This window comes from Pyrus communis, chromosome 2, assembly GCF_963583255.1.
Source record: "Pyrus communis chromosome 2, drPyrComm1.1, whole genome shotgun sequence".
Taxonomy (NCBI): Eukaryota; Viridiplantae; Streptophyta; class Magnoliopsida; order Rosales; family Rosaceae; genus Pyrus; species Pyrus communis.
In genome coordinates, this window is record NC_084804.1 from 22,877,234 (window position 1) to 22,903,281 (window position 26,048).

The 26,048-nt window shown below is 35.6% G+C and overlaps 1 protein-coding gene across 1 annotated transcript; it reads right to left on the reverse strand.

Annotated features, from left to right (window-relative positions):
* Positions 1-776: 776 nt before the first annotated feature.
* Positions 777-4,263, reverse strand: LOC137725320 (transcription factor HHO6-like). Its single transcript, XM_068463967.1, has 5 exons — positions 3,810-4,263; positions 3,254-3,513; positions 2,780-3,158; positions 2,159-2,235; positions 777-1,950 (listed from the first exon to the last, which is right to left on the reverse strand). Exons 1-5 carry the CDS (start codon positions 4,021-4,023, stop codon positions 1,690-1,692), a joined length of 1,191 nt encoding a protein of 396 aa, XP_068320068.1. The 5' UTR covers positions 4,024-4,263; the 3' UTR covers positions 777-1,689.
* Between the last annotated feature and the right edge of the window lie 21,785 nt (positions 4,264-26,048).

Genomic DNA, 26,048 nt, shown 5'->3' on the forward strand with positions numbered 1-26,048 from the left:
AAATGACGTTTCGTTTGGAACTTAGCTGTGGTACATGCAATTATTTTTTTTTATATTTGGCTACAAAATTAACAAGAATTGTCTTTTTTTGATATTTGGGTGCAAATTTTATTGTGTGGTCGTTATGCTATCATTAAGTCTTGTTGTATGATTAATACGTCGTCGTTGTTTAAAAATAATCATTTATGCAACCAAATATTATTAAAATAATATGCATTTCTTTAATCAATATGTCGTTGTTAGGGGATTGGATCCTTTCCTAAGCTAATGGAGAGGATTCTCCTGACTAATCATCATGAACCGTTAGATTTTTATCCAATGGTTACAATCATTATAACTTTAAAAGAACCTCCCTGTTTGTAGCCGTTAGATAAAAATTCAACGGTCCGTAATAATTGATCATGCGGATCCTCTCCATTAGCTCAGGAGAGGATCCAAAACTTAGGTAAACGACATTCTGACACAAGAAAAACTAACACATGAAAATCACAAAAGTTAAAATTTATTCACACCTATCAAACTAAGAACTTCTATAAAGTTGTATAGACCAAAAAAATGAGAGATTGAAAATACCAAAGTTGTCATCTACCTGGGAAAGCAAGCGCACCTACATACACATTATTATTCTTCTGATGAGAAAAGCTGGCTGATAGGAGATTGTGAAGAAGAAAAGAAAGAGCACACACCAGTCTCTGCACAAACTTTATCTTGACACAACTTCGATGTCACATGGTCAACCGAATTTCCCAATAAAAAACAGATGGTCAACTGAATTTCCCAATAAAAAATTTCATGTGAGATATATGATACGATTGTTTTTACAAAGAGGTCATTTCCACATATCGAACCCGTGATCTTTTGATCACAAATAAGCAACTTTCCATTACAAATAAGCTGTTAGCAGTATTTTCATCCTCGACATTATTGTCATAGTTTTTTGTTCAAATGCTGAATTAAGCTGATGCATTTCAACATTTTGTTCCTCTTATCTGCATCCGGGAATCACCTGGGGGGATCAAGTGTGTTTTTTCTCTTCAGAATTCAGCCAATATTTTCATCGTCGGAATTGTTACTCATTTAAAAAGTATTGCCATGCACTCCAAATTTATAAAACGCGAGGAAAATTTACCTAAAGAGGAACGCAGAATGAGGAAAATTTATATAAAGGAGCAACGCTGAATGACATTTTTAGAAGGCCAATAACAACACCCTTTTCATTATTCCTTAGAAGGAAAATTAAACAATGGAACCTTCGAAAGTCAAAAAGATAAAAAAATGATCAAGCTCTGCAGGGTTAGTTTTCAATAAGATTGAAACAAAAACAGATCACTCTCAGTGTCCATTTGAGATGAGATCATGATCGAATTTTTCCACCTGAACTGCTCAAAAATCCCATCCAAAACACTTGAAACCTTAAACAATGATACTTCCATGGAAAAATGGCATTGTCTCTTGCAGGGACATGAGGATCTGACCAGAAAAATTATCATACCGATTTCGAGAAATGAAATTCATATTCAAGAAAGGAAGAAAGGAAACTAAACCTGCAAAATTCATAGCCGCTCTCGATGTTTCTCTCTCTCTCAAGATCCTTCGCCTTTTATGGATAATGTAAATATTTTTCATATTTATATTCATTAGCTCCTCCCGTGTGTATATATATCTGCAAAATTGATGGTGGATAAAACTCTATACATCATCTTTTCCGGGTTTGTGAATGTAACCTTTCCAGCTATAACTTTCGGATTTTGCGTCTTCATCATCTTCGTCATCTCCACCGGTTCCGGTTAATTGGAGGGGACCTTGGGGTGAGCCAGATTGGGAACTACTAGCCTTTGAAGAGTCTACGTATTGATCTTGGGACATCCACAACGCCCCCAAACCAACAGATTGCTTTTCCGAGCCAGCTGCTGCGGCACCTGGAACTCTTCTTGTGTGAAGTCGGTATTTCTGCATTGACAAGAAAAAATTGCTCAAATTTCAGCATCAACATTCAGTGTCAAAAGTAATAAAAGTCCTTGACCTGCCATTTTATTCTTTCAATGGATGGAACATTTCTTGAGGGGTTTCCTCAAGAAGCCAAGGCCTTCTCCTTATGTAAATTTGAAAATATTCTACACAATCAAACAGAAGCAAGGACGGGAAATTCAAAACTTACCTGTAAATGACTCTTCACTTCGTCATTCGTCAAGCCATCAACCTGCATAAGTTCCCTAATTTGCTTTGGTGTGGCCACTGCAATATCATAAAATCTCAAGTAAGACACTGCTATGGTGGGGGAAAATAGAGTGTAGTAATCCACCAGAACAATTTATGCAGTATGCAGAGAAACAATCAATTCATCTTTCGGGATACCAAATCCATGAATATCAGTTACGCAACAGATATTCGGTCTCTCAACAGATTCATGATAATATCCTTGCACATGATCACACACATTGATTAATAGCACATAAACATTTCTGGCAAAAGACTCTTAAGTTCAACCTATCAAAAAGTACAGTAGCCATAGAAGGAAATGACAATCTTTTGCACATTCGAAGCTCAAACATTCAACAATCCACAGTTCCAATGTGAAATCTAATGAATCCCATCGAATCCACGGAAACTAAACAAATATGCAAATAAAATGAAATTGGGAACTAACTCCAAATTAAGTACTTAGAATCCAAACTCACACAATAGCAAAAGTAAGGCACACATCTTAGTGTACATTAGCACCTGCATTTTCAGATTCCATATCTAACTGTTGAAGAAAACAAAAGTTTCAATATCTAACCTTGTGAACCTCCAAGTTGCTGCAAGGCATTGACAAATCTGCGATGCAACTCCGGCGACCAGCACCTTCTCTGCTTCCGGCTAGTTGGCTGCTGCGGCGGAGTACGCATATTGGATTGAGTATTGGCAGTAGAGAAGGAGACTGACCTGCCACAAGTGGATCTTGAACCACTGGAAGTCGATTCCTCCTTCGGATTCTTAATCCCCGGAGTGAGCAGAGACAGCCCATGAACTGGCAATTCCTCTTTCTCTTCCAGCCTCAACGGCGTCACAGAAAAAGCAGGGTACCCCTTAAATGGCATAAATGCTCGTCCTCCAGTCCTATTTCTACATGTCTGGAAAGGATCCTCATTTGCTACCCCATTTTCTGCTTCATTTCTCTGCCATAATTTATCAGATTATCTCAGTTAGAAGATAAATTTCAATGATTTTATGTAGTTTTGTTCTCAAATTTTTCGATGTTTCATTCGTTTACCTTAGAATCAATTTCAGAAACTCGCTTTCTATCATATGGCGAATCACCAGAAGGATGTTGGTGATAATTATCAGTGTTCCAAAGCTGAACAGAGCTCATCCAATTCTTCTTATCCCTAGAGTCCTTTTCCTTCTTATTGTTATTGCCACTTCCTCCCTTGTTTTTATCACAATCTTTCTTCATTGGTATGAATTCTTCCAGCACTGGTTGAACTTTTGGCGCCGCACATTGCATTGCATCTTCCTTCAGAGCTCGAATCGCTGCAAACAATATGAACAAAAACAAACCCAGAAAAAACAAAAGTTAGGAAACAAAAACCCATCAACCAATATCTTCAAAACTAAAAACCCATCATCCAAAACCAACCGAAACCAAAAACCCATTTCTGAAATCGAATTAAATTAAATAATCTCTGGATACCCATTAATCGAAATCATCTGAAATCCAAAACCCATATCCCGAAATATTTTAAAAAGCTGTGAAAAGCCAGGAAAATATATACTTGAAATCAAAGCTTGAATTTTTTTTTTTTTTTTCAGGGGAAACAAAAACGAACCATCATTCAATAGGAACATGCAGAGAGGAAGCTCGCGCTTGAAGGCATCGATCTTCCTCATCTCGTCCTCCAATCTCTTAACAAAATCGTCAAGCTTGGACAGCTTTTCGGACACATTTCCGATCATTGAAACCTCCTTGAGGAAATCACTGATCGTTTTGGGCACAAAAGTGGGTTTAAAATCCAAGCTCAGTTCTGGAGGAACCGAACCCATTTCAATATTTGGAGATTTAGATCCTTTCTTTTTGCAGATAATTGGTTTCTGTCGTAATCTCTCTATCTTTTGTGTGGATTAACCAGAGAGGTGAAAACAAGGAATCGGAAATAGTGAGGATCTATATATATAGGAGATGATGTTAATATATATATACGCGTATATACATATATATATATATAATAAGATAGTGATTGATGAGAAAAATGAAAAATGAAAAATGGAAAACGGAAAATTTGAAGGTGCGAGGAAGAAGAAGAGAAGATTCTATTGAGGGAGAGAAAGCATCGGCCAGGATTGAGGGGTTTTAAAAAGTCTCTTTCGTGGCGTCGCATATTTTATCTACCGGTCCGTGGCTCCTGAGTTAACTCGGGCATCTTACTTTCCTTTTAAGTGAGTTCACTCGGTCATTGAAAAACTATAAATTATTTTTTTAAATGGTTAGATAGTGGATTGTGGTAGATGCATAATAATGTGTTGTTTTAATTTTAAACTAAATGCAATACTACCAATACACATACTATGTGTATGACTTAAATTTTATAATTTAAAAAAAAAATTTAACAAACGAGATTAAGAAGTGGGCTAAGCCTCACAGTGAGTTAACAATAATGTAATTCAAATTTATCTTTGATGAGAATTGAAACCTCTCACCCTACAAGCAAAGAGAAATATCATTAAATTGTAGTGCTAAGTGGTTATAAAAAACTAAATTTAATTATGTCAATTCAGGTAAAAAAATTATTGGATCGGGAAAGTTCGAAAAACTAAAAGAAAAAAAAAATAGAAATGGGTGCAAATGAGAGAGAAAAAAAAGAGGGATTGAGTTTAGAGTATTGATAGGGTGACATGTCTACGAGGTTAGCAAAAGGCAAAAACTTGTTTGTGCCAAATTAATTTAATGCTCACTTTTTTGTTTTTTTTTTTTTAATATTTTCTTTCAGTTATATATAAAAGAGTGTGATAGTAATTTTATTGGTTTTTTATCGACAAACAAGGTTCTAGTAACTTGCAGATTAAGGAATTGTCTTTACTTTAAAATGATCAAATTGTAAATGAGTATTGGATGTTGGATTTGTTCTGATTGTTTCATTAAATTGTATAGGTGCAAATGGTGTGCTTTTCCAGGTGTGGATTAGTGTTTACAAGATTAAAATGCACAATTGTACATTAAACTCATTCATGTAAACTTTTTTGTGGTTTTTTAAATGGAAATGGAACTGTTATTTGCAATTCTAAATAATCATTATGCATTACTTCATTTTTTATCACTTTCACTAAGGAAGAGTGAATATGACTTTTTTTTAGTGCATACAACCACTCATTTATCTTCATTTCATTTTTCTTTATATAATTAGACATAACCCAAAAAGATGAAATAGTATACTAGAGATGTCACATTTTTTTCGCACATTTCTATATCACATGATATCGGCTAATGACTTAATCTCGGTAGATGTTGGACGTGTTTTATTCCTAAGCAATCAAGAGATTCCCAGCATTCTTAAAGTCATTCTTCTTGTGCAATGTCATAGGTTCAAATCTCACAGAGCATTATTCTATTCTTGTTAGGTCTAATTACAATGAAATAACTTCACTAACTTGAACAACAACCTGAATTTTTCCTCCTAAAGGGCATGCCCGACCCATAATGTCCAATTGAAGGAAAGTGATTTCACACACTTGTTTGCACATTTTTTGCACACCGCCTCTTAACCATGACCAATGATTCACCTTTGATTTGTTCAATTTAATTTCTCAAAGAGTGTAACTGGTGAAAAATAGTATGCAAAAAGTGAAAAGGATAATGCTAGGAAGATCAAATTTTTTAAAACCAAATTTACAAACCAAATTGTGACATCCCACATCACCCAGGGGAGTGATCCTTAAATGTATATTCTCATCCCTACCTAGCACGAGGCCTTTTGGGAGCTCACTAGCTTCGGGTTCCGTAGGAACTCCGAAGTTAAGCGAGAAGGGGGCTAGAGCAATCCCGTGATGGGTGACCCACTGGGAAGTTGCTCGTGAGTTCCCAAAAACAAAACCGTGAGGGCGTGATCGGGGTCCAAAGCGAATAATATCGTGCTATGGTGGTGGAGCGGGCCTGGGAAGTGGTCCCCCCAGGGCCGGGATGTGACAATTTGGGGTCGGGATCACTTCTCAGGCCTACTTCTCAGGCCCGCTCCACCACCGTAGCACGATATTGTCCGCTTTGGACTTACCATTCCCTCACGGTTTTGTTTTTGGGAACTCACGAGCAACTTCCCAATGGATCACCCATCATGGGATTGCTCTAGCCCCTTCTCGCTTAACTTCGGAGTTCCTATGGAACCCTAAGCCAGTGAGCTCCCAAAAAGCCTCGTGCTAGGTAGGGATGGGAATATACATTTAAGGATCACTCCCCTGGTTGATGTGGGATGTCACAAAATGATGTGGCTGTTGATGATCAAATTATTACTTAAGCATTGATTAGCGTGCTTATTTTTTTTTATTGATGACACGTCATTTTATTTGCAAAATTAATTTAAAATTTTGGTCTACCTAACATTACCCTTCATACGATATCATGATTGGAGTGTTTTTATTATCTAATTAAGAACATAAAAGTGAACAACCTATTACAAAAATGATATGCTACAACAAGGTAATTGTTGTTCATTTTGGTCACATCCCCATGCTACTTGAGTTGGCCACAGTTGACATGTGAGCGGTGACCCCCTAATAACACAAGACGTTACTGTAAAGATATACTTGTGTCATACAAAATGCTCTTTTTAAAATGGTCAATCTTCTTTACCTAAAAGTTTCTTTTCAAAAGTAATATTATAGATGTGCACCATACCCATAATTAAAGAAATGGATTTTATTATCTTTTATAATTTTAATATTGTTGTTAGATTTGAACATGGATGTTAAGTTCATAACCCCTCCTAATCTCTACCATGCAGTGTATTTTAAATAAAATGAAAATAAATAAATAAATAAACGAGAGAAAGAGGATTGGGGACAGGAGGGCCACCAAAGTGGAATTTTCATGTTACAACCAATCTATGTTTATTGTTTTGACCAAAAAAAAAAAACGTCGATGTTTATTGAGATTTCTATGGATGTACAGATATTTTATGACTTACAGTCCTTCACTGTTAATTGTTTGATAATATTTTTCGACTACTTTTTGTCGTTCTGCACACTTATGTTCTTACATTTTATTTTATTTTTTCGATCTAAAAGTCACAAATAAATAAGAATATGCATAGAAAGAAAAAAAATATGTGTAGTTTTCTTTTTGTTTTTTTTATTCATGTGTTTACTTAAAGGAATTGTTATTAGCATTCTGAAAATCTTATTCTACACTTCAAACTTGCTATATTTGGAAAAAAATATATACTTATAAGCAATATAGAATAAAAATTTTGAAATACTAATAACACTTCTCTTATTTAATAATTAAAAGTTCCGGAAACAAAACATTAGTAAAAAGTAATAGAATTATAGTTATTTCCTTACCGTTGGCGGAGCTTTCTATGTTCTTGGTAGTGCTAGCTCTTTTCCCACTAAAGGCTTTTGGCTTGGTGGATCACCAAATTTGTTGTTTCTCTTTTTTTTTTTTTGGGGATTCCAAAACACGAAGTTGTTGAAAGGTCCTCAAAGTCACTGGCTATTTGGCGTGTTCAAGTAGGATGAATCCCTACGTATTGGAACTAGGAAAACGTTTCTTACCGACACTTGTTTTTTTTTTTTTTTTTTTTTTTTTTTTAATAACATTTGGAATACTAAATTTTTGAATTTAAACACGTTAATCAATACTTAGTTAATAATTTAATCATAAAAAACAACATCATTTGGTATACACAGTTCGGTTTAAAATTTTAATCTCTCTAATATTATTTTATTTTACAAACAATAGAAATGCTAAGGAGACTATCTCAAAGTAGGACTCTTCATGGACTCATCATGGTCAATTCATAATTTAACGTTAATTCTCGTGCTAACATTATAAAATATTGTGCCAAAAACACAAGATGACAAAAAGTCTATGGAGAGACTTTTGAAAGAGTTTCTTTAGCATTTCTCTAAAAACAATAGTGGTAATCTAATACATATATCGAGCAGAAAGTTGAGAAGAAGATTTTAACTACTAGGACAATTTAGCAACACCTTGATATATCGTATTATCATTCTTTTGTAAATGACTTGTAGTTCGGTTGTAAGGAGTATTCAGCCTTGCAACTGAAGTTGTAACCTCAATTTTCTCCTCGCTGAATATTACTTGTATCCAAAGAAAAAGTCATTTAGACTTTCAATATGCAAGACTAATTCCTTTTCCCAAAAAAAAAAAAATGCAAGACTACTTGAACTCATGCATAGCTTATAACTCTAGCGATTAAAAATTTACCATAAACTCATCAGCATAGTTTAGGTTTCTCATTTGATCTGGTAGTACTTAGAGCATATATAATGAGAGACACAAATAGCATCCAAAAATAATTCGTGTTGGCCGGAAAGTTTTTGAGATGTAAGACTCATCTTGAACATAAAATGTAAATTAACTTTCTTTTTATATCTTTAGAAGGTGAGCTGGCCATTTAAAGAGATTGAAATCCCAAATTTGTATTTTCTTCATAACTGATATTTATATCTCTTGAAAATGTAAAATAAAATGCAAATGTAGCTTTTACATCTTAAATAACGTTGGAGATTATCTTATTTTCGACTTTATTATAAAAGACGTCATGATTCCAAATTTCACGGACCACCAAAAATTAAAATATATCCAAATAATTGTGATTTGCATAAATTGATTAACCACACTTTTTAAAAATTAAACAAAAGAATAGAGAGCAATTATTATTGATTCTTGACTATACAACATGTGATTGGGTGATGTTTATGGACCCATCAATTTCATGAAAGATGGCTAAAAACTTAGAGATAAGGAATCTTGGGAAAATCGATGGGGCCAATTTGGATATTGGCTGAGATTTTGAGTTGGAACAAAATATATATATTGGGAGAGAGAAAGAGCAAGAGAGAAGAAGATGCCCTTTTCAAGCACACAAGGACAGACTTTTACAGCCATGACTCTATGAGATTCTCATTTTCTCTTATATACATAGTCCACAGAATACAAGAATCTATCTCTATCCCCTACATTTTTTTTTTTCACAGCCATGGCTCCGTGAGATTCTCATTTTCTCTTATATATAGTCTCAATAATCTATCTCTATTCTCTAATTTATTTATTTATTTTTAACAAACAATAATATTTACACTAAGAAAAGAAGGATGCGTTTATCCTTACAATGGATTAGTAATAACGTAGTTCAAATTCACTTTTGTAAAAATTGAACCTAAAACTTCTTACTTACAAATGAAGATAAATATCATTAAACAATAATACTAAGTAACAAAAACCGCATAGCATTTTAAGACTTTTCGTTCTGTCGGATCTCTTTTAACGAGCATTAATCTTCTACAAATCAATTAAACTCCATAAAAATTCATGGATTTATAAATCCATTAAAGTCTTTCAAATTCTCAATTGAATACACTTCCTTTGATAGAATTCCTTTCTTGTTTTTCTTTTTACCTAAAAACAACATTTCTTACCATTTAGTACTACGGTTTAACGGTATTATTCTTTACTTATAAATGAGAAGTGTTAGGTTTGATTCTTACTAAATACGAATTTGAGCCACATTATTGCTAACCTATTGTGAGGCTAAGTCCACCCTCATTCCCCTTAGTATAGATAAGATCGTATGTTAAAAAAAAAAAAAAAAAAAAAAAACCTTGCTTTTTGTTTAATTTGAATTGTCATATTAAGTGGTGAATTGCGTTGATGGATACGGTATTTATGGTTTGGATTGTTTTCTTGAATAACTATGTATGTTTTGTTCTACAATTTATTTATGGTTATTAACTATGTATGTTTTTAATTAGAGAATAGAGTAGGTGATGATCTATCTACCTATATTTTATATAAAATCCTTATGATTAAAATGCTTAATATTTTTAATCTCTACCGACAATTTCATTTTGTTAATTAAATTTGTCAACAAAGACATTCAGCAGTGCATGCCTCTTTCTAGAATCACAACATACAGAAATCTTTTCGAACAAAGTGGTGGGTTGTTCTATTGGTTAGAGTCTTTCTTTTCAACCGACCGTGTCTCGTGTTCTCTCTCATCCTCCTAGTAGTGTAGATAACAACTAAGAATGTGTGAATATCAACTAGGAAAATATTCTATGTGGTAGATAGGTACCAAACAGTTGGATGGTAGAGATGATACCATTTCTTGGATTCCAAAAAGTACTAAAGTTTCTTACTATTCAATGAGATGCTTTGCTTTGGCACTCGAAACACAAGTTGGTTGCCTTTCATGCGATGCGGTCAAGCCAAGCCACCTCTCTCTCTCTCTCTCTCTCTCTCTCTCTCTCTCTCTCTCTACACACACATTATTGTAAAGTCTGTATAGAGTAAATTACATGCCTTCCCTTTTGATATATTATTTTTCTTGAGTTGATCAAAACATCTGGCTTCAATTCCATGCCATCATTTGCTTTCATTAGAAGCAGGGATTGATAGAATCTTATTCCCCTTTGACTCATCATCATCAACATTATTAAACTTAAGCACACAAAAGAGGAAAGACAACACAATCAAGAAAATATTTTATGCACCACCCTTAAGCGATGGTAAGCATCACTACCGTGTTGATTGTTGTTAAATAAGTATAAATTAAAAAAAAAATGAAGAACAGATAAATTCAATCACACTTATTTAACGACAACAACTAATAGAGTGGTGATGCTCGAGCAATAATCCACCCAACATGAAAACTATTTTTTCACACACCTGCTAGATAATAGAGATTATTCTTGATGAGCGGCCATATATGCATCTGCTAGATTCCAGGAAAAATTGTACTAATGAAATTGATGGATGTACATTGTACACATGTGCAATCCAATCAAAGGGTTATTGGCAATGAGACATGAACAATCGGGCCCTATTGATAGAAAAACAAATACACTCATCTTATGCCAATTATATGTATTCACTACTATAGAAAACTGTTTTCTCGAGAAAAAGAAATTCGACGTGCTCAAATATACACTTAAGGGTTTTCAATTCTATAAAACCCACGAAACCATTTATAAGATCGTTACTAAGTTCCAAAATGGCTTCCGCGGATTTTAGGGTTTAGGGTATTGCTACACACACATGCATGCATGACACAGCTTCATAGTCATGCATGCATGTGCACTAGAAGAAATTAAGTGATATATAATGACTTTGTTTGAGCTGTAAACCTCTTAATTTTATAAGATTGTCAAACACTAAAACATGCGCAGTTGCATATAATTATAATAATACAAGTTATATACAACCGCGACATATGATAATTTCTCTCTTTTCGAAAATAACAACAATATATGCATTCGTTCAGTAAGATACAGAGAAAAAACCTTGCACTTACAAAGTGTGTCTCAAATTTTCCGCAAGGTTCGGTGAATAAGCCAATACCCTCTCACTTTCAAGAGACGCATACTTACAAAGCAACTTGGATGAGTCAAATCACACAGAATAAGATAATAAGATGTTGAAATATTCCACATCGATCGTATTTATGAGAAAATAAGAATTTAAATATCTTAATCCCACTTCAACTAATATTGAGACATTTTGTGATGAAACCTTCACACTTGATAGATTGTGCAGGTGGTAATTATCAAGTTAGGAACGATATCAAATTTATCAATGTTGTTGAAAATGGTCTCTTTGATAATTCTACATAAGGTATCTTATTTGAAATGCTTTCGAAAGAAGACGCACACTCCTTATCAAACCCTAAAATTAAAGCATCTTTCACGTGATGACAATCTCATGCTCGATTCATGGCAATTTCTGTGAGGTGAGACCGAGACCCTCCTCATTACGGTATCTTTTGGTTTTCATCTCATTAGTCATTCCCCCCTTCCCATAATTTTTTCTGTTCTTTTGAGAAAATGGCCAAATGGGTCCCCTCCTCTTTGCATGTCGAGAAGAAGGGACGAAGGAATCTTTTTAAATAATGCAGATTTGCATACTTACAGTTTTTCACAACTATGTGAGGCTGCTTTTGTCATCTAGGGTTTTGGTGTCTTTGTCTACTTTAAGGAGTTGTTGAATGGCATTATTGTTCTTCTTGTTTGATCCTTGCAAGGATTCCACTTATTGGGCCCTCTTCACTCGTCCTCTCTCCAACTACATCATTTTTCCCCCTCCCCTTTTTCCCATCGATCCATGTTTCCCATCAATGGATCTTACCTTTTAAGAAATCAAGGGACATGAATATTGTACTCGTATGATACGTTTTAGGCGTATTTGAAGAACTAACAAATCAAATTCCGACTTGTTATTCTTTGGTATGTGTTTTGTGAACATCATATATCATATGAAGTGCTATGTATCATTGAAGTCACAACTGTTTTTATTGTATTCATTAATTAACCCTAATCTCTAAATGATTCCCACAATTTCTAAATTTAACACAAAATGAGCTGTAAATAATTATGATGATTTGTCGGCTTGGCCTCCTCTCTTCTTGCGCATGATGCAATTGAACCACTTTGTCAAAGCGGTTAATTCATGGTGTTCATGGTCACATTACATGGGTTTGGACCACAAAGAGATACTTTGGAGGCATTATGAAAATTGTTTTTAAATATTTACCTTGTTTTACGGTTAATGTTAAAAATTATTTTAACTTGATTGCTTCCAAACTCAAATATCTTTTCAAGTGGTGAATTCTTCTTGTAGATAATTGTTTCATTCTTCAATTCATTGTGTCTTAAGTTCAAATGCTCTTTAATTTTTTTCGTCTAGTTTAGAGTATTGTTTTAAGTATTTATCAGTTTCATGGCAATTAAAGCACGAATCAAAACTAACCTGGGTTAGCCTAAAGACATGACTAGGAAAAAGATGAATTGCATAGCCTATGCAGTGCGGAAAAAGCTCTAGCAGCAATGAGTTGTTGCAACATAAGTAGATGACATGATATATAGATGAGTGGACAAACTAGAGGACGGGATAGCTTGAAGAACTTCTACGCACAACTGCTCCTTGTACAACGAACTGATGGGGAGTTCTTAAGGTTGTGATGTGTAGGAGCATGCGCATGGGCCTCGAGCTTTTATAGGCATCTTGCCCGAAGAATCATATTCACTTACGGATTTGAAAAGCCCTAATGTGCCTCGAACTTACTCTTCACATTTTCGCATTTCGTAATTACGCGAATTTATTTAATTTCGTTATTTTAGAGTTTAGTTAGTTATAAAGTTTGATTTTTCGTCATTAGTCATTAAAATTCATTGACCTTTCGGGGTCAATCTTAGTTTTTCGGGTAGAGCTTGATGTCACGAATGTGTAGGCGAAAACTGTTTGCGAATTGAAAATTATATCGAAGGAGAAATTAACAAGCAAAGTTGGGGCATTTTTGTCTTTTAGCAAATTCTATTTAGGGAAGGCCCGAGAAAGTTGGGGCCTTTCCCCGTTTGGAAACTGGTCGCGCATATTGACTGTTTACTCGACCTGTAAGGCGACTCAATCCGGTTTACTAGAGAATTTTTTAACGCCATTTTCAGAGTTCTCCGATGGTTTCGACTGTCGCCACCACCTAGAAACGAACCCTCGTCTCACCACGATCACAAACCACCCCTTTGTTAGGCATTAAAATTTTGACGATGACGCGTTAAGGGTGCCCTCTTTTTCTGTGGCCCATGACTTTAACGACAAATTCCAACATCCTTCAGCCAGTTTCGCTTTCTGACGAAGGTACAAATATTGTTGTACTCTTCATGAGCTTTATTTTGTAATATTATGGGTTGAGTTTGCTATTGGTCGAAGTTCAGCATGTCGTGGCCGCCGGCCGCTGCATGCAGCCACGCTTGACCCTATGACCTGACTTTGTTTTCCTAAGCTAATTTCGATGCCTTGAGCTCAATTTTCATATCTGTTTAACAAGATTTGACCAATTGAACTTAGTTTCAAAAAGGACCGCCATTGGAATTTTTTAGTAAATGATGACCTGACCATTATATCGTAATGAATTTGTAGTATGTTGTTGTGGAAGTAATGTGATGACCTTAGGAACTTACAGATCGGGAATCTGATTTATGGATCTTCCAAATTGGATTAATTAAATTTGTTGACCCTAACGGGGACTAATTTGATTGAGGGTTAACTTTTGGTCAAATGTTCTGAATATTGAACTTAGCATTACTAAATATCTGTTAGCCTAGTGGGCCTACCTTGGTCAGCGTGCCACCTTGGGTAATGTGCACTTCGGTTTACATGTAAGTGGTACCGTACCTTAATTTACATAGATTATAGTGTTATTAGGAGCACTGTTCTAAAAATTGGCCTAGGCAGCCGCTAGGCGCTGAACAATAAGATACTAACCTGATTTGCTCCTAATCAATCACAAAATCAGAAGTGTATTAGGCGGACGCCTAAACGGGATTAGGCAGGACTAGGCGGGGCTAGGTGGGAATAGGTGGAGGACGCCGAAATCTGGAATAAAAAAAAAAAAATAAAATAAAATAAAATTAAAAAAAAACTTGTTGCAGAGGCTGGGTTCTAAGTTCGGCGTTGCAGGAAGAAGATGATGACGCCTTTTTTTCCTCTTTCACTAACCCACGTTTTTCCAACTTTTTCTCTATTGTGGTCCCACTATTTTCTCTATTCATTATTTTCTTTTCTTTTTTCAAACCTTATATCTTCTCTCTAACTCTTTTTTCACCTAAACGAATCATCTTCTACTGCTTTATTTTTTAATTGTTTTTTACGTAATATTTTTTTTTTGAGCACATCGATATTTTTACATGAAGGGGAGGGGGAGTTCAGCTAAGCCACACAATGGGCAGCCTAATTTGGTATCAAATTCGCCATCTACAAGATTCGAACCTAAGACCACTCACTTCCAAGTGAATCTTCTTTTTTTAGACCACACCATATAATTATATATTTAAAACTCTCACCATACACATATATTCTTCTATTTAAAAATAACATATTGGTCTATGTTTATTTATATATTATATAGTAAATTAAATCAAATTATATAATATATAATAAATTTACTTAGATTCGCCTAGGCCACCTAGACCTCGCCTAGGCGCTAGGCCCAGTACGTTGCCTGACTAGCGCCTACTATCTTTTAGAACCTTGATTAGAAGTGGTTCTGCCTATTTAAGCCGCATTGGGGGACCACACTATTATCCGTATGCCTAGGGTTTTGCTTGATTAATCCGAATTGAGGAACCATACGTATTCTAGGGATTCCGTTGAGTTGGTCCAGAATCTAACTTTCGATTCAGTTCCGTTGAATTGGTTTGGAATCCTACATCCTAGATATCAGTGAGTTTGTCTGAAATCTTATTTTCAATTCGACTCCGATGAGTTTGCACGAAACCCTATATTCTTGGGTTTTATTGAGTTGGTCTGGAATCCTAGTTGTTAAATGGTTTCGTTGAGTAGTCTAGAGTTTACTGAATCATACTCATCAAGTTCTATTAAGTGGTTCTAAAACTCTTTGTGTTATTGCTAGTTAATACCATGAGGAATTTGGAAGTCATTGTACATACAAGATTTTTGGGTGCTTAACAAAAATGGTGAACTACAATTGGCTTAATCCTTTCACAAAGTACGTAGACAATCTAACTCCAAGGTTAGCTGCAACAATAAAATAATGTGGTAAGATACTACGCTGTTGAATTAATTGTTGGTTTTCAGTACTTCTCTTTAAGAGATACTGGCTTTGTTTTAGTTGTTTTCTGTATGTTTGTTACTAAAGTACTAATTCTATCTAGATTGTATATGGTTGTTCTGATACAGTCTGACATTACGTGTTAATCTTAGATGTATTTCGAAATTAGGGCATGACACTAAAACTCAACTGAAATTATATTTAATGCATGAACCCTTTTAGACATAAAGAAATATTACCGAATTTCAATTTTCGTATAACTAAAGGAATAAATTCATACCAAGTTCAAAGCTTGCTGGGGAAAATTTGTTTTTAATCTGCCGCACTTTCTCAAAAAAGAAAAAGAAGAAAAAAAGTAGTTAACTAAAAGAACTCTAACCCTAGTTTGTATTTGTATTTGACACTAACAACTGCTTGTAATAAAAAAGAAAAAAAATAAAAAAACTCAATTGAAGAGGATGAGAGTCGAAAGGGGAAAGAGAGGGCGCTTAGGTTTAGAACTAGGGTTTCGCTTAGGGGTTTTCAATCTCGTGTCATTGGCCTCCCCTAGGCTATCCAGTTGGCTAATTAGTTGGTTCATAAGGCATAGGATAATGATTAAGCGCTATTTGGGGGCAAAGAAAAGAAGGATTTCCTCATCAGGAGAGTTCTGGGTTTCTAAAAAGTGTGTAGTACAGTGTATTATTGATGGGATTGGGGTTTTTCAGGGTAAATGGTAATCGTTTCTACTTCCTTGGTGGCTATGATTTTTTGGAGGGTGGTGTATTCACTTTGGCTACGGCCCTATCCTATTGGCATGCGCTTGTTGGGATTGGTCTTGCTTGTCAGGTGATCATATAGTAATAAGAGGGAGGTGGAGTAATGATGGTCTTGATTTGAAGCGAAAGGGCTGTAGAGGCAATTTTAATATCCTATCTCTTTACTTGGGGAAGATGAATCGATGGAGTGAGCTCAGCTGGGTTGTGATTTTTTAGGGTAATTATTGTCTTAGTTCTGTCCTTTTGTATCTTAACCCTAATTGTTATGGGATTCTAAATCTTATAGTGAGGGTCGGATGGCCTAGTTTATAATTAGTATTGCTACTTTCTTGTGCTGGTTAGTATTTTTTCGCAGGTGGTGTTGCTTGCTTTTGTTTGTGTTGGGTGTCGTTTAATTTTCCCGAGGGTTGGTTTGCTTGTATTTCTTTTGTGCTGCTGTGTCTATTTATACTGTAGGTGTTTTGCTTGTTTTCTGGTGTGTTTCTCCTGTTTTCTAATCCTTCAGACTTATTCTTCAAAATGACTTTTATCTCCTAACTCGAAGCCTCGTCCTCTAGGCATTCTAGGATCCCTCCAGCCCTTTGTTGCCTTCGTGGGTGAGTAGGTTTGACTCTCCTCAACCTGGTCAACCGCCGGTGGTTGTGGAGGATGCGAGGGGAACTTTTACCCTTGATAGTGATGTTACTAGGGTGTCGACATCTTTGTTTTTGAATTTGAATGTGGAGCATATGGAGAACAGGGTACTTATAGGGAAGCTTGTGGGGAAACATATTGAAGCTAGGACAATTAAGTGGAAGTTGGGTCTTACCTGGGGTTTGGGGGTGAAAAATCCTTTTTACCTTAATCACTTTGGTCACCATTGGTATGTTGTGGAATTCATGGAGCAAGAGGAGATGGAGTATGTATTGGATAATAGACCCTGGTCAGGGGTCAGATTTTTCATCTAGAAAAATGGACAACTTTTTTTTTGTGATGTGGAGATCATTTCTAGCTTAAGAGTTTAGGTTCTATTCCTAGGTTCCTAGTGGAGTACCGTGATGCAGAGATTTTGGAAGTCATTTTGCAACTGGTGGGTACTTTCATCAGAGCTGATGAAAACCCTTTGACGAGTTTAAATGGTTTATTTGTGCGACTTCTTATGTAGGTGGATTTGAGGCTACCTCTAAAAAGGGTGATGGTCATTAATGACCAGGAGGACTGTCTGGTGTTGCTTAGCTATAAGAAGCTTTTTGAAGTGTGTTTTTACTGTGGTTGAAGGAAAGTAGAGGGTCATAAGTGTCTGGCTCTTGAGGATAAGGATGGTTGGCTATTGGTTGACCATGTTTTTGAGGATGAACCGTTGGTGATGCCGACGGGAGTTGAAATCTCTTAGGAGATTAGACAAGGTTTACATAGGGGAGTTATGCTGGTGTTCCCACAACCACTATTGGGGGAAGAGGCTCTCTCTAAGGATAAAGAAGAGTTGGAGACAAAAGAGCAAGTCAGGGCTCGTGAGGACAATGCTAGTGATGGGTGGACTACTGTGGCTTCAAGGAAAAGTAGGTATGTGGGCAGAGGTAGAAGTGGGGCTAAGAGGAACGGTCGGTCATATGAGATGTTCTTAGAGGCAACAAAACCTGGTTGTCCAAAGCTGATTTGGTTTCTAAGTGAAGGCCTGATTGTGCCTTGGTTGAGGGTGAGTTAGTGGGAGGTAATCGATTTGGTGAAGCTAGTGCTGTTAAAGGAAAAAAATTTCTTGAGGAAGAGGAAGAATTTATGGAGGCTAAGGAGTAGAACGTGGAGCAAGTGCAGTTTGGCGTAAGCAGTAAGAGGGTGAGAAACAGTGGTAATGAGGATGGGTCTGGTATGAGGTGGAAGATGTTGATTGATGAAGTGCTTAGTTTGGAACTGCACCGGATGGGGTAGACCTGACTTTGCCCTGCAATTTAAATTTCTATCTAGTTTAGTTAATTTAGATGTTTTTTGCGTTTTGGAACCTAGGCCTGGTCAAGGAAAGTTGTTTAGGAATGTTTTTTTGCAAGTGGTTTAATTCTATGTTTTTGCTGAAAGGGAAGGGCAAGCGTAGGTAGGGGGGAACCAACATGTTACTATTGATGTACTGTCTTATTCTTCAAGATTTATCCATTGATGTTTCCATATTAGTAATACGGGTGTTAAATTTCTATGCACTTTCATTTATGCTTATCCTCAAAAGTATTTGCAATTACAACTTTGGGAGGAGTTATTGAATTTATATGATATAAACATCAACTCTCAGCTGTGGCTTTTAATGGGAGACATTAACAATATTCTGAGCCATCACAAAAAGGTGGGGGTGTTAAGAATACAAGTATTCATATGGTAAAGTTTGCTTATTTCTTGATGAGGGGAGGTCTTGTTTCAATTCTTGCCTCCGGGGTAACATTCTCATGGTCTAACGGACATAAGGATAATAGCCTGATCTTTGAAAGACTAGATAAAGCAGTGGTTAATACAGCTTGGTTAAACTTATTCCCGAATGCTAACCTTCATAATTATCCAATTTTTGGTTCAGATCATAGTCCTATACTATTAGACTGTTACCCTAATATTAGTTATGGCATAATTGGTAGAAGTGAATTCAAGTTTATTGCTATGTGGCTTAATCATCTAGATATTTCTAACATTGTTAGAAAAGTGTGGAGCTTAGAGTTGGAAGGCAACCCTAATGACAATCTTGGGGGGCGTCTTGGTACCTTGAGATGTTTGATTAAAGGTTGGAACAAGGAGGTTTTTGGTAATGTTCATGTTTGTAAGAGATCTTTTTGAGAAAATGAATAACGTTCAATCTTAAAGTATGGATGATCCAGATAATGTTCAATTGCTAAATGAAGAATTAAGTGTTCGGAATGAGCTGAATAGAACACTCAATGATGAGGAACTCTTGTGGGCTCAAACTGCGAGAGCTAACTGGCTCCAACTAGGGGATAAAAACACAAAGTTTTTTCAAACAGTAACTAATATTAGACGGAAACGGAATGAGATCCTTTAAATTAAGGACTCTGGGGGTTTTTGGTGGATAAAAGGGGAGGGCATGGAAAAAGTTTATGTGCAGGACTTCAAACTGCGTTTTACTGGCCATACTACTCCAAGTAATGTTGCGCTATGAACTTTTATTGATATAATTGAGGCTTGCATAATTGAAAGCCAAAATTTGGCTTTGCTTTAGGCCAATTTGTGATGATGAAATTTTTGAGGTTGTTAATGGTATTGGAGCATTAAAGGCTCCATGCCCGGATGGTTTTCATGCGGTTTTCTACAAAAAAATGTTGGGATGTTGTTGGACCTTCAGTCATTAATCTAGTAAAAGACTTCTTTTTGAATGGGTCCAGCTTAAGTTTAATTATTCATACAAATATTGCGCTTATCCCCAAGGTGAATAATCCTGAAATTGTGGCTAATTTTAGACCTATTAGTTTATACAATGTATCGTATAAATCATATCTAAGGTGATGGTTAACAGGCTTAAACCTATTCTAAAAAAGTGTATTTCGAATAACCAGGGTACTTTCGCTCCGAAGAGATCTATCGACGATAGTATTCTCATTGCCCATGAGATCTTGTCTTCTTTTAAACGAAAAAAGGGGGTATGGGTGCTATGGCCGTTAGGCTAGAATTGGAGAAGGCCTATGATATGTTGAGTTGGGATTATATTTGGTTGGTTTTAACTAAGCTTGGGATGAATACCCACTGGATAAATCTAATTATGGAATGTATTGCGTCTACTTCTATGTCAATCATGATTAATGGTAAAGCTCATGGATATTTCAAACCTTCCAGAGGAATTAGACAAGGAGATCCTTTATCGCCCTACATTTTCATTCTTTGCATGGAGCCGTTAATTAGACACTTCAATAAGTTAGCTTTAATTCCTAAAACCAATGTCAGTTCTCCCATGGGTTTTAAGGTTTCCAATTTAATGTTTACGGATGACTGCCTCATCTTTGCTAAAGCCTCGAAAGGAGTTGATAAAAATATCTTGAATACTTTGAACATATTTGCTTTTACCTCGGGCAAAAGATAAATTTCCATAAGTCATCCATCTATTTTTTGGGGAATACTGTTAATAGTGTTCGCGTGGAGGTTGCTAATATTATCCAAATCCAACACAAGACCACTATTGGTAAGTATCTGGGTATCAATAATATTATCTGCTAGCGAGATTCAATAAATACAAAGAATGTTGAGCTAAAGATTAAGAACAAATTAGCAGGATGGAAAGCCAATACGCTCTCGAGAGCGGGCATAATCACTTTAATTAAGGCTAATCTTTGTGGTATGCCTGATCATATGATGTCTTGTTTCAAATGCCTTGATAAGTTCACAAGGATGTTGGATAAAGCTAACAGGAATTTTCTTTGGGGAAAAGAAGGTAAGATGAACCCTGTTGCTTGGGATAAAGTTTGTCAACCAAAAGGTAATGGAGGTTTGGGTATTATAAAGAGTAACTGTTTTAACAATGCTTGCCTAGCTAAACTGGGATGAAAGATCCTAACTCATGATCAGAACTGGTGGGTTCAATTAGTTAAACAAAAGTATCTTCGTAAAGAAAATTTTATGGATACAAGAGCGAGGCAACATCACTTGGTAGCCTGAAAAGGTATCCTTAATGCTAGGACTGTGATTGAAAAAGGTGCACAATGGATTGTGCGCAATAGTTAACCTTAAGTCATATTGATTTAGACCTTAAGGTTAACTACTTCATTATTGATGGGACTTGGAATAAAGATTTGCTAGGTGAGTATGTGGATGAGGAAGTTATTAGAAAGATTTGTAGTATTCCATTGCCTATTTATGATAGAATGACTACTTGTGCTAGGGATTAAATGCTAATGAAAGGTTTAGCGTTAAATCTGCAACCTGAGTTCAAAATACCATGATAAGTGACGACTCGAAGAATAAATTGCTAAATAGAATGTGGAAACTCAATATTCCAAATAAGGTCAAAATCTTCGATTGGTTATTAATTCTTCATAAGCTTCAGACTAGAAGTAAAATTCATAAATTTATTAACACGATTAGTGAGACTTGTTTGCTATGTAATGGAGATGCAGAAGATCAAGACCACCTTTTTTTGTTCATTGTGAGTTTGCCAAGCAAGTTTGGTCTTATAGTCTGAAGATTAAACCTCCCACTAATCAAAGTAGGTGTACTTTGTTTGAGTGGCTTGGCTCGTTGGATGCTAATGATGATGAAAACCTCTCGAGTCTTAGTTTTGCTCTTATTATGTGTTGGCAGATCTGGAAAATGAGGAGTACTGTTGTTTTTAATAAAGCTAACACCCACCCTGTTAAATTGGCGTCTTTAGCCTTTAATATGGCACATGATTTTTGTAATGTTAATAAAAGATGGGTGGTTCCTAGGAAAAATCAGGCGAGGCTAATCAGATGGATCCCTCCAGCGGATGATGTTTTCGAATTAAACTTTGAAGGTTCAGTCAAGAATAATGGAGCGGCTGGGGGCTTTGTCATTCGGAACGACTGTGGTGATCCAGCGCTAGCTGGGAAAAGAAACTTGGGGGAGGTTTCAATCAATGTTGCGGAATGTTTGGCACTAAGGGACGCGCTCTGGATGGCAAGATGTAGGGGGCTCCAGAAGATCATGGTGGAAGGGGATTCAAAACTTATTATTGAGGCAGTCTAAGGTACTAGTTGTGTTCCTTGTAGAGTGAAGAGTATCATTGAAGGCATTAAACTTATTGCGGGGTCCTTCGATCTTATCTCTTGGAACCATATGTATAGAGAAGCAAACTTTGTGGCTGATGTTGTTACGGATGTGGGCTTCCAATATGGAAACCTTCATATTTGGGATAGATCTTTACCGCCCGCTGCAAATAGAGCCTTGTTATTTGATCCTGTGAGCTTAGGGTGTTATAGGGGGTTCTCCCTTTAATGTACTGTTTTTTCTATCAAAAAAAAAAAAAAAAAAACACTCAAATACTTCTTTGTTTGTTTGATATCTATAGTTATCTATGAACCACAGCAAATAAGCTTTGGTATTTTTGCTCGTGTAACAATATTTGAATTTATTATCTCAATAAAAAACAATATTTAAACGTAGCATAGGTTTGTGCTTAGCCAAGTTTGGTTAGAGTAGTGTGCTCATTGCTCTGCACTTAAGTGTGAATTCTGTTTCTCGTAATTTAGATGAATTTATTGTAAAATACTTTTGAACTATCGTGTATCAAATGTTTTCTACATTTTTTCTAAAAGAAATTAAGAACTACTTATTTTATTAACACTCCGCATATTATTGAATAAATAACACATACAGGAAATTTGGAAAAATAACCAAAATTTGGACCTCATATAGAATTATAGCCATCCTTTTAGATTTATGATAATACCCAAAATTAATATAAAAGTACTAATTTCACATCCCCACCTTGGCTCCCACCACATCCCGGGCTCGACTCCACCATAGCCGACCACATCCTCACGGTTTTGTTTTTGGGAACTCACACGAGAACTTCCCAGTGGATCACCCATCTTAGGATTGCTCTCGCGCGAACTTGCTTAACTTCGGAGTTCCTACGGAATCCAAAGCTAGTGAGCTTCCAAAATGCCTCATGCTAGGTAAAGATGAGAATATGCATATAAGGCTTAGAGGATCCACTTCTCTGGCCGATGTGGGATGTCACAACTAATATACCCTTTGATACACCTTTATAATTTTTTATCAAAATAAAAACTCAAAAAATAGACAATTAAATCCCCTTCTACTACAAGTTTAGAGACAAAAAACATATCGAAATCAAATAATGCAGAAGAGAAATGCCAAATGAAAAATGATACAAAATTTGCAATGGACAAAAAGCAGCTAATAGGCAATGATCTTCTTTTTCATGCTTGCTAGGAGCCCCAAACTTGTAAAAAAAAAAAAAATGCTAAATGTAAACGAATCAATGTGTGTGGTGTGGGACTAGGGGTGGAAAAAATTCCCGAAAATCCCGAACCGAACCGAAAAAATCCCGATCCCAAACCAAAAATTTCTCAAACCGAAATTCCCGAAATTTTCGGGATGCTATCCCGAACCAATCCCAAAATTTCGGTATGGGATTCGGGATTGGCTTCTCTATATTTCGGGAATCCCATACCAAACCGAAAATATATAATATTAATTATTATATATATATATTTATACATATAGATATATTATTCTTTTATAATTGATGCTAGTAGTTTCTAATTCATGCTTAGCAACCTAGAATGCCTTACACCTTGCATATTTTCCATGTTCTGTTTGATATTCATGTGGATTTTATTATTGCTGCTGCCATGACTGATGATTTCAGAAGGCTTGATTTTTTTGTCTCTCAACAGATTGCAAAAAAAGTTTAATTAATTTGAATTTTGACTATGATAAAAAGAGTCAAGCATGCCAGTGTTCAATTAAATGGTAGTGTGAATGAAATGAAATTCCTAGTTCATGAATGTGTTCTTGAATTATATATTTGAAGAACAATTCATAATTTCATATTTCAATTTGGGATTCCCGATTTGTCCCAAAATCCCGAAAATATTTCGGGATTCCCGAAATTTGGGATTCCCGAAAATTTGGTTTGGGATTGGTCTTCAAATTCCCGTCCCGAAAAATTTCGGTTTGGGATTCGGGATACTAGTTTCGGTATGGTATCCCATACCGAACCACCCCTATGTGGGACAGTAAACATATATAGAGTAATGTTATTCATACCATGTTTTTATATCATATTTCTATACCACTTTAGAAAAATTTGATTAATCATTTGAAAATTTTGCACATCATTTGAAAAATTTGCAAAACCCAAGGAAATGAAGAAGAAAAATTTCTCATATACCACAATCATCATTTAATTAACTAATTTTTCTTAATTATTAGTTTATTAAATGATGAACTAAATTTAAAATCTAATTAATTCAAATGATGTGGCTGTCTACATCAAATGTCACCTAAGATGGTATAAAAATATGGTACAAAAATATGGTATGAATATCATTACTCTATATATTGACATGTTCTCCAAGTGGTCTTAGCCATGAGTGTTCATGGCTTCCCAGACCATGCTCTTCGGGACTGGATTGAACAACATTACAAACCATTTTTGAACAACAATAAATAAATTTTTCTTATCACACACAAATCAAACCGAGAAAACCCTTCTGTTCACACGGTCTATTTTTTTTTTCTTTGGAACCCAAAAAAAGAACCCGGTAATACATTGGGAAAATCTCAGATTTGATTTGGGTTTTTTGAATTTGTTTTCAAACTCTCTCTTTATCTCTCAATTTCTATTTTAAGGGTATATTAGTATTTTCATATAATTTTTTTGTTATAATTATCATAAACTTAAAAGAGTGGTTATAGTTCTATATGGGGTTTAAATTTTAGTTAATTTTCCAAATTTCCCAACACATACTTATTACACGTCACATTTGCTTTTTCAATTAGAATTTTTCTTAATCAACCCATATAGATTCCCATATACCCTCAGACCCACTCTTAACATACACCCCACATTTTCTATGTACATGCTACACTCTTCAATTCTTAAGTGCAAATACATATTTTATATTTTTATTTTTACGCCCGACACACTTCACATCTTTGAATTATAAGATGGCTTCTATTGTCACATCCCGGCTCGGATCCCCACCACATCCCGGGCTCGACTCCACCGTAACACGATATTGTCTGCTTTAGGCCCCGACCACGCCCTCACGGTTTTGTTTTTGGGAACTCACACGAGAACTTCCCAGTGGGTCACCCATCATGGGAATGCTCTCGCCCGAACTCGTTTAACTTCGGAGTTTCTACAAAATCTGAAACCAGTGAGCTCCCAAAAGGCCTCATGCTAGGTAGAGATGAGAATATATATATAAGGCTTACATGATCCACTTCCCTGGGTGATGTGAGATGTTACATCTATGTTGTTTCTCCTCCCTTTCAAAGAACGAAGATTTAGATTTGAGAATTCATAATTGATGATTTTTTTTTTTTTTTTTTTTTTTGAAAACCTCATGAAGACATCGATTTCATGTTCCATTTGTCCAAAATATATATTTTTCAATCTTGTGAAGATAAGAACTTTTAAGAGGTTGGGCTACTTCTAATATTGCCAATTGGTTTTGTGGTAGAATTCTAATTTCTTCATGGTATCAGAGTAGGTTGGCTCACGTGTGAAACCCAAAGCCTACGCGTGCTCCACATCACTCAGTTCATGTTGTCTATGTGTTTGACTTGAAAATTCGCCACACATGAGAAGGCGATTGTGAATGTGAAAATAAAAGAGTATCTCATATTAGTGAAAAGAGAAACATTACAAGAGTTTATAAAAGATTGAACTTGTTTATTAGGATTTATGAGTCATTTGGAACTTTTTTTCAAACCTTATGAGATTGAAACTATCATTGCATATTAGGATGAGATGCTTTTATTCTAATAAAAAACCCTTAAAGAAATTGAAAACTAGTGGTGGGTTGGAATCCGTAGAGTATAGTGGACGGTGGGAGTGGTA

Coding starts and splice junctions, on each gene's coding strand:
- LOC137725320 (XM_068463967.1), bottom strand. CDS start 4,023: ATGGGTTCGGTTCCTCCAGAACTGAGCTTGGATTTTAAACCCACTTTT. Junction 2,236..2,779: donor GCAACTTGGAGGTTCACAAG/GTTAGATATTGA, acceptor ATGATATTGCAG/TGGCCACACCAAAGCAAATT. Junction 1,951..2,158: donor AAGTGAAGAGTCATTTACAG/GTAAGTTTTGAA, acceptor TTGTCAATGCAG/AAATACCGACTTCACACAAG.